The sequence below is a fragment of the Sus scrofa genome, chromosome 11 (genome assembly GCF_000003025.6).
Source record: "Sus scrofa isolate TJ Tabasco breed Duroc chromosome 11, Sscrofa11.1, whole genome shotgun sequence".
Classification (NCBI taxonomy): domain Eukaryota; kingdom Metazoa; phylum Chordata; class Mammalia; order Artiodactyla; family Suidae; genus Sus; species Sus scrofa.
In genome coordinates, this window is record NC_010453.5 from 64,241,701 (window position 1) to 64,256,301 (window position 14,601).

General features: G+C 44.6%; 1 protein-coding gene and 1 pseudogene across 2 annotated transcripts in view; one reads left to right on the forward strand and one right to left on the reverse strand.

Annotated features, from left to right (window-relative positions):
• The window catches only part of ABCC4 (ATP binding cassette subfamily C member 4), a 220,683-nt gene that overhangs the window by 152,552 nt on the left and 53,530 nt on the right, over positions 1 to 14,601 (reverse strand). Inside the window, exons 1-3 of one of the 2 annotated variants that reach the window (XM_021065787.1) lie at positions 4,708 to 4,820; positions 2,826 to 2,915; positions 1,568 to 1,731 (exon numbers count right to left, since the gene is read on the reverse strand). In XM_021065787.1, coding sequence (XP_020921446.1) covers positions 1,568 to 1,731; positions 2,826 to 2,891 — 230 coding nt within the window. In that variant the 5' untranslated portion in view covers positions 2,892 to 2,915; positions 4,708 to 4,820. Of the gene's footprint in view, positions 1 to 1,567; positions 1,732 to 2,825; positions 2,916 to 4,707; positions 4,821 to 14,601 lie in introns of those variants that run through there. The other variant, XM_021065786.1, reaches the window with a different exon arrangement.
• Positions 11,389 to 13,655, forward strand: LOC110255844 (annotated as a pseudogene).

Here is a 14,601-nt window from a genome sequence, read left to right on the forward strand (position 1 = left end):
AGTGACCACAGCCCAACTTTCTGTAGCAGCAGCAGCAGGGGACACAGGGAGGGACCAGGAATCACGTGATTCCCTGCAGCCCTTTTGTGCTGATGACACAGGCAGGTCCTACTCAAAGTACAAAAGAGAAAGACTTCAATGAGCCAACCCTCCAGCGCAATTATTCAACAAGAAACTTGGAGAACTTGCAGGATCAGCTAAGGAAGACCTGAAAGGAGTCGGATACAAACTGTTGGGTGTTCACAGTTGGGCGAGAAGGCAGAAAGGAATCTTACAGGAAAACACTGCCTGTGGAATAAAAGGCTGGGGAGCAGCCAAGAAGAGGCTATTAATTCCACTGGGAAAAGTGAGCAAGAAAAGCTTCACAAACTCAGTTCCCCTGGAACCAGGTGCTGAACTCTCTACATGGCAGAGAGAAGAAAGGAAATCCCAAGCAGAGAAAAATACCGTGCATAAAGGAACCTCTCCGCCACACCCCCACAAAAACCCTCAATGTCCTCCAACAGAACAGCATCTCCATCACGTTGACAACCTGGACAATGACCCTCCTATAACCCTCTGGGACCTGCTTCAGGTCTAACTCATCACCACGAGGCTCTTTGCCACCAGCCACTTTCTATCACATATGCTGCTGAGAATGTGGAGCTTTAAGAAAACATAATTAAGACTGACTTGCCCTTAGGATGCTGATAACTTAATGGAAACACTGAATTAAAGCAAGATAAGAATGGCATTCCCAGAGTTCCCATCATGGCTCAGTGGTTAACAAATCCAACTAGGAACCATGAATTTGTGGGTTCGATCCCTGGCCTTGCTCAGTGGGTCAAGGATCTGGCAATGCCGTGAGCTGGGGTGTAGGTCGCAGACGAGGCTTGGATGCCGTGTTGCTATGGCTCTGGTGTAGGCCAGCGGCTACAGCTTGGATTAGACTCCTAGCCTGGGAACCTCCATACGCCACAGGAGCAGCCACATAAAAGGCAAACACACACACACACACACACAAAAAGAATGACATTCCACCAGTGGCACAGTGGGTTAAGAATCCAACTGCAGTGGCTTGGGTCGCTGTGGAAGTGCAGGCTCTATCCTGGCCTCGTGTGGGGGTCACAGCTGCTACAGCTTGGATTCAATCCCTGGCCCAGGAACTTCCAGCTGCCATGGTTACAGCAATTTAAAACAAACAAAAACATACAAGACGGGAACATATATAACTGTAAATGGCTCTAATGTAAGAATAACAAAAATATACCCAGCCAGAAATGGGCTTTGTGAGGTACTTAGTACACAGGCAAATTCTGCTTAAGGACAATATTGATTCTGTATGGTGGACAATATTTATTCAGGTTCGGTGCCTGAAAAGCTAGTCTGGGAAGCCAGCAAATGAATACCTTTGCCTTTCCCCTTTAAGACCAGCCTTTAGCTTAAGGCTGGAGCCTCCAGTGGATAAGCCTGAAGGGTCTACAACACGCACAGAGATCAAACAGATGCTTTTGAAGAAAAGCATCACTTAGACTATAGATGTTACCATGTACATATTGCCTATTTTTAAAAGCAGTGTTTCTCTTACCGGAGTGAGGAAAACAACTTCCCCAAGCAGCTTTGCAAAGGCAGAAGAATAATTAGAACTGCCATTCCAGCAAGACACGATATTCCTATTTCCATCCAGAGCAGGGCAGTCACTATGAGAGCTTGCAGTGGTCCCGCCCACAGAAAGTGTAGGAATACCGTTACCTTAAAAAGAAAAAAACAAAGCCTCTTAGGACTATATAAAAACCAAGGAGTTCCCGTTGTGGCTCAAGGGATACAAACCCGACCAGAATCTATGAGGATGCAGGTTCAATCCCTGGCCTTGCTCAGTGAGTTAAGGATCCCGCGTAGGCACGAGCTGTGGTGTAGGTCACGGACGCGGCTCAGATCCTGCATTGCTGTGGCTGTGACGCAGCTACAGTTCGGACCTGACCCATAGCCTGGGGCTTCCATATGATGTGGGTGCGGCCCTAAAAAAACAAAAACAAACCAAAAAACACTAAGGACACAGTATAGAAACAAGCTGCTCCGAAAGAACAGACAGGAACCTAAAGAGAAATGACGACACTGGGTTTTCCACCTGCTAAAGCAGAGATCCAAGCATCCGCCCCAGATGAAGCTGTTCTGGGGCAGCACAGGGCCCAAAACAGGGTCCTCCAAGGAGAACCGGACAAGCAGGAAGGAAGATCTCAATTTTGTCTACACGAGAGATGAGCTCAGGGCTTCTCCATATTTTCTCTGCCCCCAAATTCAGCCACCACTGCCCTGGTAAACCTGTATTATTTAGTATCCATCAATTACTAGTGGGTAACGTAATATATTTATAAGATACATGTTTTTAAAAAAAAGAGTGTGGGGACAGCGGAGAGCAGGCTGCGTCTGACTGGGGACCCCCCATCTGGCACGATTTCCCAAAGGCTCCCTGGGCAGCAGGCAGTGAACAGGGCACAGGGGGAGGAACAGTCCCTGCCCCCAGCCCACACCACCTGGACGAGGAGCAGACAGTCCAGCAGCAACAGCAGCACAACATGCCAGGAAGGGCCCTCCAGGGGGACCCTCAGGGACACGGCTGCCTCTTTATTACTTGGAAAATAAAACTCGCTTCCATGGGACAATATACATTATTACCTCTAAGCTGCACAGAGACGAGATGAGCACTGGATAAAAAGAACCCTTGTCCTATGTCAACCACTGATTCCTGACCAACCCAAACACTGGCATCGAACCTCCCAGCCAGCTAAAATCAATCCCAGTAAAATCAGCAGGAAACGAAAAAGGATCCCTCAAGTACAGCTCACCTGGTCAAACTTGTTCACATCGTTGGACAGCAGATTGACTATCTGGCCCGTGGTCGTCTTCCCCATGGCCAAGTTGCTCAGGCGAAGGGCCTAAAATATGAGCCAGAAAGAGAAATGATACAAAGTCACTCTTCTTTTGTCGTTTGTTAGGACCACACCTGTACCATATGGAGGTTCCCAGGCTAGAGGTCCAATTGGAGCTATAGCTGCTGGCCTACACCACAGCCACAGCAATGCCAGATCCTTAACACACTGAGAGAGGCCAGGGATCGAACCTGCATCCTCATGGACACTAGTTGGGTTCATTACCACTGAGCCACAACAGAACTCTCACAAAGTCACTCTTAGAACATAGCAAAATGAGGTATGTTTTCATGGGACTTGAGTGGTGTCAAGAGGAGCAGGATGGGACAGCAGGGCTCCAGGGACCTGGTTCATCCATCAGCTCCTCAACGTGGCAGCAACCACGCCCTCAAGCACAGCAAACGGAAGCTAGGAGGCAGAAGCAAAACCCCTCACCCTGTTTTTCATTGAATTTGAACACACCGAAAGTATAAAGGATGTAGGTTCATGTGAGTCAACTGAAGTACTGTGAGCCAAATTAAATGAGAGTAGGGCGGCTATCTTAAGGAATGAAATTAGGAGAACTGGTCTATAAATTGAGAATTTAATCATTAATTCTGTGTGTGACATCTTGACACTTTGGTGTTAGTTTCCTTATTAATTGAATAGAAACAACTTCATACTGTGCATAAAATCATAGGACTCCTGTGAGTGTAATAAATGGCAAATATTTATTATCTACTCTCTGTGTGGAAGACACCAGCTGTTCCAGGAGATACAGGGACTGGTGCATCACGTCCTCCTGAATTTACAGAGGAGACAAGATATGCACAAACACCTGTAACTCAAAAGTGAACAGAACTGTAAATTCAGTAGCAAAAGGAACTGCAGGTTTCCACAAGTGACGCTGTGGCGAGGGCGGAGCTTGGAAGATGAAGAGGAGAAACTACATGCAGAGAAGAGAAGGTCACTGTGGGTGAGAGGAAGCCATGCAGAGACTCGGAGGAGGGAAAATCTGGCCAGAAACGCGGTCTAGGAAATAGCTAGAAGGTTTGGAAGGCAATCCAGAGCAGTGAATGTTTTTTGCAATTTAGGAAAGTTAATCAGAAAAACTAAACTACAGAATGATTGGCCAGGGGATTGTCTGAAGAAAGGGAGAATTAGGGGCCACTGAAACAGTCCAGGCAACTCAGAATTCTAAAACCAACAAAAATAAATGTCCTTCAAATGGGGAGGGTGAAATCAAGACCTTTTTAGATGGTCTAAGAGATTTTATCACCGGCCAACCTGATCTTTAAATTATAAATATACTAATAGCACAAGGGATAGCAAAGGGTAACAGAGTGTTATTAATATAGATTAACATTTTATTAAGTACTCCAATATTAATACACAAAAAAGACTTACAGAGAAGATGCCTATTTTGATCTCTAAAGCAAAATTACAAACATGAAAAGAGATACTACTAAACAAATCAACAGAGGAATCCACATGTAATACTAAAAATTATCTGATTGTTGAAAGAGTCAGGAATGGGGAAAAAAACAGGTGAAACAAATAGAAAATAGTAAAGTGAAAGGCTTAAACCCTGGCACATCAGTATTTACACTAAATGCAAAGAGACAAATACTCCAATTAAAAGACAGAGACTACCACACTGGATTAACAACAACAAAAGACCCAGCTTTCTATATACGGGAGATGCACTTTAAATAAAGTAAAAGGATGGGACAAGATAGGGCACGCAAACAGCACACACAAGAAACAAGGAGTGGTTACTATCAGACAATGTTGATTTAAAGACAAGGAATTGAATTACCAGAGATTAAGAGGGACATTTCATAAGGATATGGCCGTCAAGAGTTCCCATTATGGATAAGTTGGAGACGAGTCCGACGAGGAACCATGAGGTTGCAGGTTCGATCCCTGCCCTTGCTCAGTGGGTTAAGGATCCGGTGTTGCCAGTGAGCTGAGGTGTAGGTCGAAGACGTGGCTCGGATCCCGAGTTGCTGTGGCTCTGGCGTAGGCCGGTGGCTACAGCTCTGATTCGACCCCTAGCCTGGAAACCTCCATATGCCGCGGGAGCGGCCCAAGAAATAAAAGATAAGGCTGTCAGTTTACAACTACGGAGCTTTGATATACATGTGACAAAAGCAGAGAGAAATATGGAGAAAAATCAGAAAACCCCACTGTCACAGCTGGATATTTCAACGTACTTTTTCTTGGTAACTGCTACAAATAGACAAAAAAAAAAAAAAACCAGTAAGAATACAAAACATTTGCTTAAAAACAAGTAACCTGCTCTGCTCTAAGTGACATTTATGAACGCCACGCCCAGCAAAGGTAAGTCAGTTTTTTCCAAGCCACATTGTAAGTTCACCAATACAGACCATATGCTGGGGCCATAAAGTAAATCTCGATGAGTTTCTAAATGTAAAAATGTTACACAGAACATACTCCAATGACAAGAGAATTAAATTAGAAATCCATAATAAGATATACCTTATAAAGCCAACTATTTGGAAATTAACAACTTATTTCTTCCTTTTTTTTTTTTTTTTTTTGGCCAAGCCTGCAATACGCAGAAATTCCTAGGCCAGGGAATGAACTACATAAGTGACCAGAGCCACAATAGTAACAACACCGGATTCCCAACTGCTAGATCACCAGGGAACTCCTAACAATGTGAAACCATGGGGGGGGGGACCATCATAAGGGAAATAAGAAATGTGAGTAATCAATTATATGTCTTTTGCCCTTGGGTCTTATCAGCTAGTTGAGTGCAAAGACCTGTCATATTCATTTATATCATTATCATAAAAATAGCTACCGATTTTTGTGTACTTACTGCAAGCCAGACGCTAAATAAGAAAAAAAGCTTACAAAGCAAGAATTTTTCCTGTTTTACAGATAAGAAACTATTCGTGACTGACAGTTCTTTGTTTTGTTTTGAATGAAGCAAAGTGATCCTAATGAAGAAGAAACGTTGCCTGCCACATCATCAGCAAACAAAGGATATTGCAGCCGTGGAGCCATGACCTTACAGCCGGCCTGGATGGTGAGCCCTGGGGGAATTCAGGATGGAAACAGCAGGCTGCAGCCTGAAGAGATTCAGGAAGAGAGAGCAGCGGATGCTGGCCCCAAAGAGCTAAATAAACTTTTTTTTTTTTTTTGGCTTTTTAGTGCCATACCTGCAGCATATGATAGATAGTTCCCAGGCTAGGGGTCTAATCGGATCTGCGGCTGCCAGCCTACACCACAGCCACAGCAATGCAGGATCTCAGCCTCATCTGTGACTTATACCACAGTTCATGGCAATGTCAGAGCCTTAACCCACTGAGTGAGGCCAGGGATCAAACCCACATCCTCATGGATCTTAGTCAGGTTCGCTAACCACTGAGCCACAACGGGAACTCCTGAAATACATTTTTAATAGGCCCAGATTTTACAGCTTCCCATACAAAGCAAAGCACTCATTTCATTTCATTAATTTGAGATGTGTAGTTTTCTTTAAGTCACTTTTTCATGCTCCTAGTCATTATTGCAAAAACCCCTATATAACCTGGCTGCCCACCCTGCCTGCCTCTTGGGAGCAGGCTCTCAGTGATCTGAATATCCTGTGTCCCAGGCCTGAATCCTCACAAAGTCCACTAAATAAAACCTAACTCTCCACCTCTAGCTTGTGCTTTTTTTTTTTCCCGTTGACACACTGTTCCTCATGCACAAAATTCAAGTTTCGTTCTAATAAACTTCATATACACTGCAGAGGAAAAAAACATACAAATTAATGCTAATGTTTTGTTGACATGTTACAAAAGGATACTATTTGGTCACATTTGTTTTCCTTGTGAGAGCAAAATACTTCTACTGTGAGAACAAACAAAACAAATTGGAATCAACATTTGGCACCACGTATGTCAAACCCAAAGTCAATAACATCTAAATATCAGTAAGAAATAAAAACATCTATCAGTATCTTTAAAAGAGCAAAGAACATATATACAGGAAATTCACTACACAAAACACAAATGGCTAATGAAAATTTACAAATACTCAAATTTAAAAAAAACATTAAATATACCATCCAAGCTTGGGGATGGGGCCATCTCATTTTATAAGAAATGAATGTAAACAGTTATCTCTAGAAAGAATCTGGTGTAGCAACAGGTTTCAAATGTGCACACACTGTGAAGTGAAAGATGTCTCCAAAGGTTTAGCTTTAATCCAGTTCAATGTACCACTATTTGTTAATATATAAAAACTGGAAAACAAGCTAAATATCAAATTTTAGTTGCATAATATACACAATTTTAATATAATGCTAATTTTTAAAGAAAAATTGAGATGTAATAGATAATACTAAATAGTAAAGATGAAAGCCATACAAAATGGGATAAAGTATAGAATAAATTTCCTGTTTGTCTCAGCGTATTTTCCATTCCACTTCTCCAGAGGGAGTCACTTAATCTGTTTAAGATCCATGATATAATAATCTGTATGAATGTAACTGTGTTTAAATATATGTATTTTATTCTGTAAAATAAATAAATAAATAAATAAATAAATAAATAAAGATACTAAGGCATTTAGGGGGAAAAAAAATTCTTTTCCAAGAGTCCTTTAGAGCACAAGGTGCAAACCACAGTTCACCACCCTCATGAGGCAGAACCTCGTCACCAACGTGACTCTTACCCAATGTCATTGCCCCTCAGCATGTGGGGGTCCCCCCCCAACCCCGACGGAGTGCTCCAAAGGGCCATGCTTTTAGGGTTTTCCCTACATTATATTATAATTCTATCTTGTCCTTTGCCGTCAGGCTATGCCTTCAACAATCGACTATCTCACCGTTAGCTAGTGCTGTTTCTAAACTAGGACGCGGCTCAATAACATTCTGAGTCAGAGTAAACAGGCTCGGAGTAGGAACCTGCAGGAGTTTCAGAACAGAAAGCATTTAGGTCACTTATTCTGCATTCTGTATTTACTTCCCGGTTCACGGCCCTACCCCGGAGTTCAACCAGTCAGAATATGCAACTCCAACAGGCAACTACAGTGAGAACCCTGTTCAGCTCACCTAGAGCAGAAAATTGCTGTATTTTTCCCATAGTGTTGACTACGAATGCTGTCACACCCACTTTCATGATTGCATAATCTAAAAATAAAACCATTCATCTCTGCTTTTGAGGGGAGAAGCAAGGAATCTCTTTCAGACTCATGAACACGACAGGTGAGCTCTATAAAACTAATCAGATTCCCTCTATAGTTCTGTAGGGGAAAAAAAACAAACGGATTGAAGGGAAGGGAAAACAAAATCCATACAAAATCAAACACCTGCTGCTCTGTAATCTGAAAATTCCATTGCCCTTTTTTTGGTGGTTGTTGGCTGGTTTTCCATGGCTGGCACACAACCTAGCACACCTACTGGGAAGCTCTTTGAGAGCTCGGAAGGAGGTGGCTTTCACCTCCTGAAGTACCATTAGCTTTCATTTAATTTCTGCAGTCCACCGTTACCATTATACGAGATAACTACTGGAGCCCCGAGGCCAGACTGCTATGTTCAGACTTGACTTGGGAGCCTTTGAGCACGATAATGGGGACCCTGAGAACCACTGGGGTGGGGGCTGTGATACCTACTCTGAGGCTGCGTTTCCCTTCATTCCCTGACCTTGTTCCCCTCTTCCAGGGCTATGCGTCTTGATGCTGGCCTCTCCAGTGCCCTGGGAAGCCCCCCCAGGTCCTGGAGCTCCTACAAGATGAAGACAAGGAGAGCCTGGCCAGGCCCTCCCATACTGATAATTGCCACAGAGGGAGCCACGTTTGCTGGTGACCATACTACATGCAAAAGACCACTCCTCACTGTGGGGGGCCAGAAGTGCCCCCCAGGTCCTTGGCAACTAGAAGATCTGAATCAATGAACTGAAAATCTGAATCCATGAACATGAAAAACACTCATGGTGTGTCCGTGAGTAAAGGGATGGTCAATACATATTGTTTTAGGAAAATGGCTACAATGCCATTAATAAAGTCTACGATATCAATGCAACGAATACATCAGGCCATTTCACACATTTTCAAAGCGAGGTCACATCCCCAGAGAATGACTGAAAGAGCCTTCACCCCCAAACCCTTCCACCACCAACTGCTTCCTTTGAAAACCAAGCCCTGTCTGATTTAGCAATCAAGAGAGGGGAAAAGAGACATATGAACACCACAAAATAGTTGCGGCAAAGGTGAGCTGATAGGGCAACAGGAAGAAGGAAAAACCATGCAGAGTGTGAAAAAACCCGAGAACATGTATAAATGTACATTTTAGGGTTCAGCAAGCAAGAGACGATGCTAAGAATACAAACAACTATACCCCACCAGAGGGGAGGAAAAAAGATTTCTATCGACATTTTACCTGTAGCATGTTTACATTTCTAAAAATAAAACTGAAAAACAGGAAAGTGTTGATAATCTTTCTTCCTAAAAATGGCATGCTCAGTTAACGCAGCATGTTTCCACTTCTAAAAATAAAAAAAAAATACAAAAAACAGAAGTGGGGAGTTGCTGTCATGGCACAGCAGAAAGGAATCTGACTAGGAGCCATGAGGTTGCAGGTTCAATCTCTGGCCTTGCTCAATGGGTTAAGGATCCAGCATTGCCATGAGCTGTGGTGTAGGTCGCAGATGAGGCTCGGATCCCAAGTTGCTGTGGCTCTGGCGTAGGCCGACGACTATAGCTCCGACTAGATCCCTAGCTTGGGATTCTTCGTATGCTGCAGGTGTGGCCCTAAAAGACAGAAAGACAGGAAAAAAAACAAAAAAAAAAAAACACCAAAACAGATGTGTTTAAAACCTATCTTCCTAAAAATGGCATGCTCAGTTGTAAACATTTATACATGAGGCCATGTGTTGCCTTTTCTTGTTGCAACTATACTCAAGAGGGAAAGAAAATGCCCGTTTACAGGATTTCACACTGTGGCTCAGAGGGTTAAAAACCCGACACAGTGTCTGTGAGGATGCAGGTTTGATCCTGGCCTTGCTCAGTGTTAAGGTTAAGGATTGGGTGTTGCCGCAAGCAGCAGTGTAGGTCGCAAATGAGGCTGGGATCTGGCATTGCTATGGCTGTGGCACAGACTGCACCTGCAGCTACACTTCACCCCTAGCCCAGGAACTTCCGTGTGCAACAGGCGCAGCTGTAAAAGGGGAAAAAAAGAAAGAAAGAAAATGTGGGCTACAAACTCACCTGTGGTACATAATTTCACTGAGAATTTGTCAAAATGAGACTTTTCAGAAGGCTGATTTTCCTGTTTCCTAATGTTTTCCATTTATCAAAGTATTGAAACTTGAGGAGGTTGGAAAAGCAGCAAACCTAAAGTAACCAACAGTGCACACCCATAATATCAAGAAACTAGCATTACTCCTCCCTTAAACACCATCTTGGAAGCTTTCAGAAATGAAGAAATCTGTGCAGCAGGCAGAAAGAAAAAATTACAAAAGCAATTTCTCATTATTTAGCTGTTACCTAAATAATGATTCATTCACAACATATACTTTTATAACCACACATGGCAAGAGCAGCAATGCCTTAATTTCTCTTGGGGATGCACATAAAGGAACTAAGAGAAAAATGCACAGAGCAATGAGGAAAAACTCTTCCCAGAAAGCCTTTGCCAAATTCCATTTTCCTAAATCCCACGGTTCTCCTACTCACTGGAGTGGAACATACCAAACAGAAGCCGGGTGCCCAGAGCAGCCAAGTCCCAGAGATACCAAGCAAAGAAAACGACCCGGTTAGCTCATCTAATGAGTCCCCGAGGGAGGAGGAGATGAGGACTTCAAAACAGACCCAAGGCAGAGCTGCTCGCTGGGAGAGGCAGCCAGAGCAGGTGCAGTCCCCTCTTCTTCCCCAACCAACTGAAAGCTCATCGCCACAGTGGATAACGGTGAACAGTAGTTTCTTCCACTGAATACTGAGTAAATGCCTGACCCCAACCTCTTCCAAAAAATTACACTAGCCTTGAGGAAATTATGCAAAGCGAAATAAGCCAGTCATCCAAGGACAACACCAATGTGACTCCACACATCTGAGGTCCCTTGAACAGGCAAATTCCCTAAGACAAAGTAAAATTCCCCAGGGAGCTGTCATTCGGAGGGCAGAGCTGGAGGGACAGATGGTGGCAATAGATGCAAAGCAATGTGAATATAGTTAACACCACTGAATTTTACGCTAAAAAAAAGCAGTCCGTTCTATGTTTGACTATTTTTCCATAGTTAGAAGTTTAAAATTTGTTAATTTAGGAGTTCCCATTGTAGCGCAGTGGTAACAAGTCCAATTCGTTACCATGAGAATGCAGGTTCAAGCCCTGGCCTTGCTCAGTGGATTAAGGATCCAGCGTTGCCATGAGCTGTGGTATAGTTTACAGAGGTGGCTCAGATCTGGCATTGCTGTGGCTGTGGCATCGGCTGGTGGTTATAGCTCCAATTCTGGGAACCTCCATGTGCCACGGCTGCAGCCCTAAAAAAAAACACACAAAACAACAAAAAAACCTTAAAAAAAGACAAAACTAATAAAATTGGTTAATTTAAAACAATTACCTTTGAAGGCCTAAAAGAAAATAATCATCAACCAAAAAACTATATCTTAGATAAAGAATGAAGGAGAAATAAACATCTGTTCACGCACAAAAAAATGTTTTCTTCTTAAAATTAAGTATGAGTCATGATGTCAGCGCAAATCCCAGGGAAAGGAGTCCAGATACTCACGCTGCCTTTTCCTTCCCAGAGGGACCCCACGTCGCCTCTGCCCTTAGGGATGTCATGTGGTTACCACTACAGCTCTGGTCACTGTTGTGGGGCAGGTTCAATTCCTGGTCCAGGAACTCCCACATGCCATGGACGGACAACCCCCCCCCAACATCTGCCCTGCAAAAATAAAAGACTCCCTGGGGCACAGATTAAATGTACAGATTTCTAGGTCTCCTCCTTTAAAATGCCAAGGGAGGAGTTCCCATTGTGGCCCAGGGGAAACAAACTCAACTAGCATCTAGGAGGATGAGGGTTCGATCCCTGGCCTCGCTCAGTGGGTTAAGGATCCAGTGTTGACGTGAGCTGTGGTGTAGGTCAGAGACATGGCTCGAATCCCATGCCGCTGTGGCTGTGGTGTAGGCCAGCAGCTGTAGCTCTGATTCAACCCCTAGCCTGGGACCCTCCCGATGCCGCAGGGGGAGGCGCGCGGGGGCAGGGGTGCTAAAAAGAAAAAAAAAATACATACATAAATAAAATGCCAAGGAAGAAGGTGTGGGGTTAGACTGAGATTCTGGGTTTTTACTAAGCACAGAGAGGACTCGTGCCAGAACTTGGTGAGCCTCAGCCCAGCATACGCCCTGACCTTTCATCGGTTCAGTGGGGAGACGTCTGAACAGGTAGGTACTGCAGGTCAATCCACCACGCCCTGTACTGAACACAGAGTCCCAGCAGCAAGGCCCATAAATATTCTGCTATTAAAAGAAGGGAAGAGGCCGGTGACATTCAGCCAGCCAGCCTCACTCCTAGAACCATGGCCCAGTTTGCCCGAAACCTCATGGAGAAGGCACCAGCCCTGGTTAATGCTGCTGTGATTTAACTCAAACCTTCAACCGGCCAAATTTAGGCACTAGGCCTAGGTGGAGCTGGTTCCTCCAACTCCTGCTGAGATCCCTATAGCTATTCAGAGCCTGAAAAAAATAGTCAATAGGGCTCAAACTGGTAGCTTCAAACAGCTCACAGTTAAGGAAGTTCTGCTGAATGGATTGGTGGCCACCGAGGTACTGATGTGGTTTTATGTCGGCGAGAGCATAGGCAAGCCTGGCATCATTGGCTATGATGTTTAAAGACCAATCTTTTACCATGTCATTGTATTTGGTTTACTATTTCAGTGTTCTTGGACCATGTGTGATCAGACTGGTATTTGAATAAAATAAGGCAGCATGTCAAAACCAGTGTTTTCTCTATCAAACACTGTATGGAAGTCGAGGATTTTTTTAAATTATAGTTGATTTCCAATGTTGTGCCAATAGGTTACAATTTCTCTTGCTGTTAAATTATGTTCTCTTTTGCTTTAACGCATTAATACAGCTCTAAATGCATGTCTTTGTTTAGTCTGCAATTGGAAAGGATATATATGAATATAGTAAGCAACCTGGAACATGTATATGTGATGGTAACACTGGATGTTGAAGGCTTGAAATAAATGATAATTAAGCTTTAAAAAATAAAATAAAAGCAGGGAAGAAACGGCTGCTGTGACGAATGACTGAGTAACTGACAGTCCAACAGCCCTGGCTCCACCTCTGCCGTAAGCAACCATCTTACCAGGCAAGACTGAACCTTGAGAGAAGGACATTCACGAGGCGACCACCACCTACCTCTACCCTGGCTCTCAGCTGGCAAATAATCTTCCAACAATAACAGCACACTGAAGTCCAAAGGGCAGAGCAGCCCCACGGAGCTTCGGCAGAGGCCAGAGACTGAGTCAGCCAGCACAGCTGGCACCTTTGAGTCAGGCATCTGCCAGTAAAGACATTTACAACGAAGAAGATCTCAGGAGCCTCTGGGAAAGGAAGGGGCTGCTGCTGCAAAGGCCTTAGCTGATGAATGGGCTGTGGAGTTCCCGTTGTGGTGCAGCGGAAGCAAATCCCACAAGGAACCATGAGGTTTCAGGTTCCATCCCCGGCCTTGCTCAGTGGGTTAAGGATCTGGTGCTGCCGTGAGCTGTGGTATAGGCTGGTGGCCACAGCTCTGATTGGACCCCAGCCTGGGAACCTCCATATGCCGTGGGTGCAGCCCTAAAAAGACAAAAAAAAAAAAAAGAGTGGGCTGCAAAGGCCCAGGACAGGATGGCCCAAGGCGGGCCAGAAAGCTGTTACTGTATGGAGCAGCAGGCAGGACACAGAGACTAAAACGGGTACAGAGTGAGACCTCAGAGTCCTGGTCCAGCCAAGAATTTGCATCCCTCGCCATCCCACCCCATCCGAGACCTTTGGTAATGGCTGCAGACATTACTGGTTGTTACAACTGGAGAGGAGCTACTGGCATCCAGGGGGTAGATGCCACAGACACTGTTCAACAACCTACAACGCACAGGGTAGCCCTCGCCCTACTCTTCACACCCCCCACCATGTGTCACACACACACACACACACACACACAAACACACACACACAGAACTCTCCAGATGTAAACGTCCAGACTGCTGAGACGGACTTACTCAAGAATTTTCCTGGAAAATACTAACACCAAGGCCTGACAAGACCCACAAGAAATTTGGGGCTTGGGAGTTCCCACTGTGGCTCAGCAGTAATGAATCAACTAGTATACATGAGGATTTGGGTCTGATTCCTGGCCTCGCTCAGTGAGTTAAGGATCCTGCGTTGCTGTGGCTGTGGGGTAGGCTGGCAGCTACAGCTCCGCTTCAACCCCTAGGGAACTTCCCTTTGTGGTGGATGAGGCCCTTAAAAAAAAAAAAAAGAAAGAAAGAAAGAAATGCAGGGCTTGAAAGTTGGGGTCTGATCTAAGTTAGAAAAGCTTGGGGAGGAGTTCCCGTCGTGGCGCAGTGGTTGACGAATCCGACTAGGAACCATGAGGTTGCGGGTTCGGTCCCTGCCCTTGCTCAGTGGGTTAACGATCCGGCGTTGCCGTGAGCTGTGGTGTAGGTTGCAGACGCGGCTCGGATCCCTCGTTGCTGTGGCTCTGGC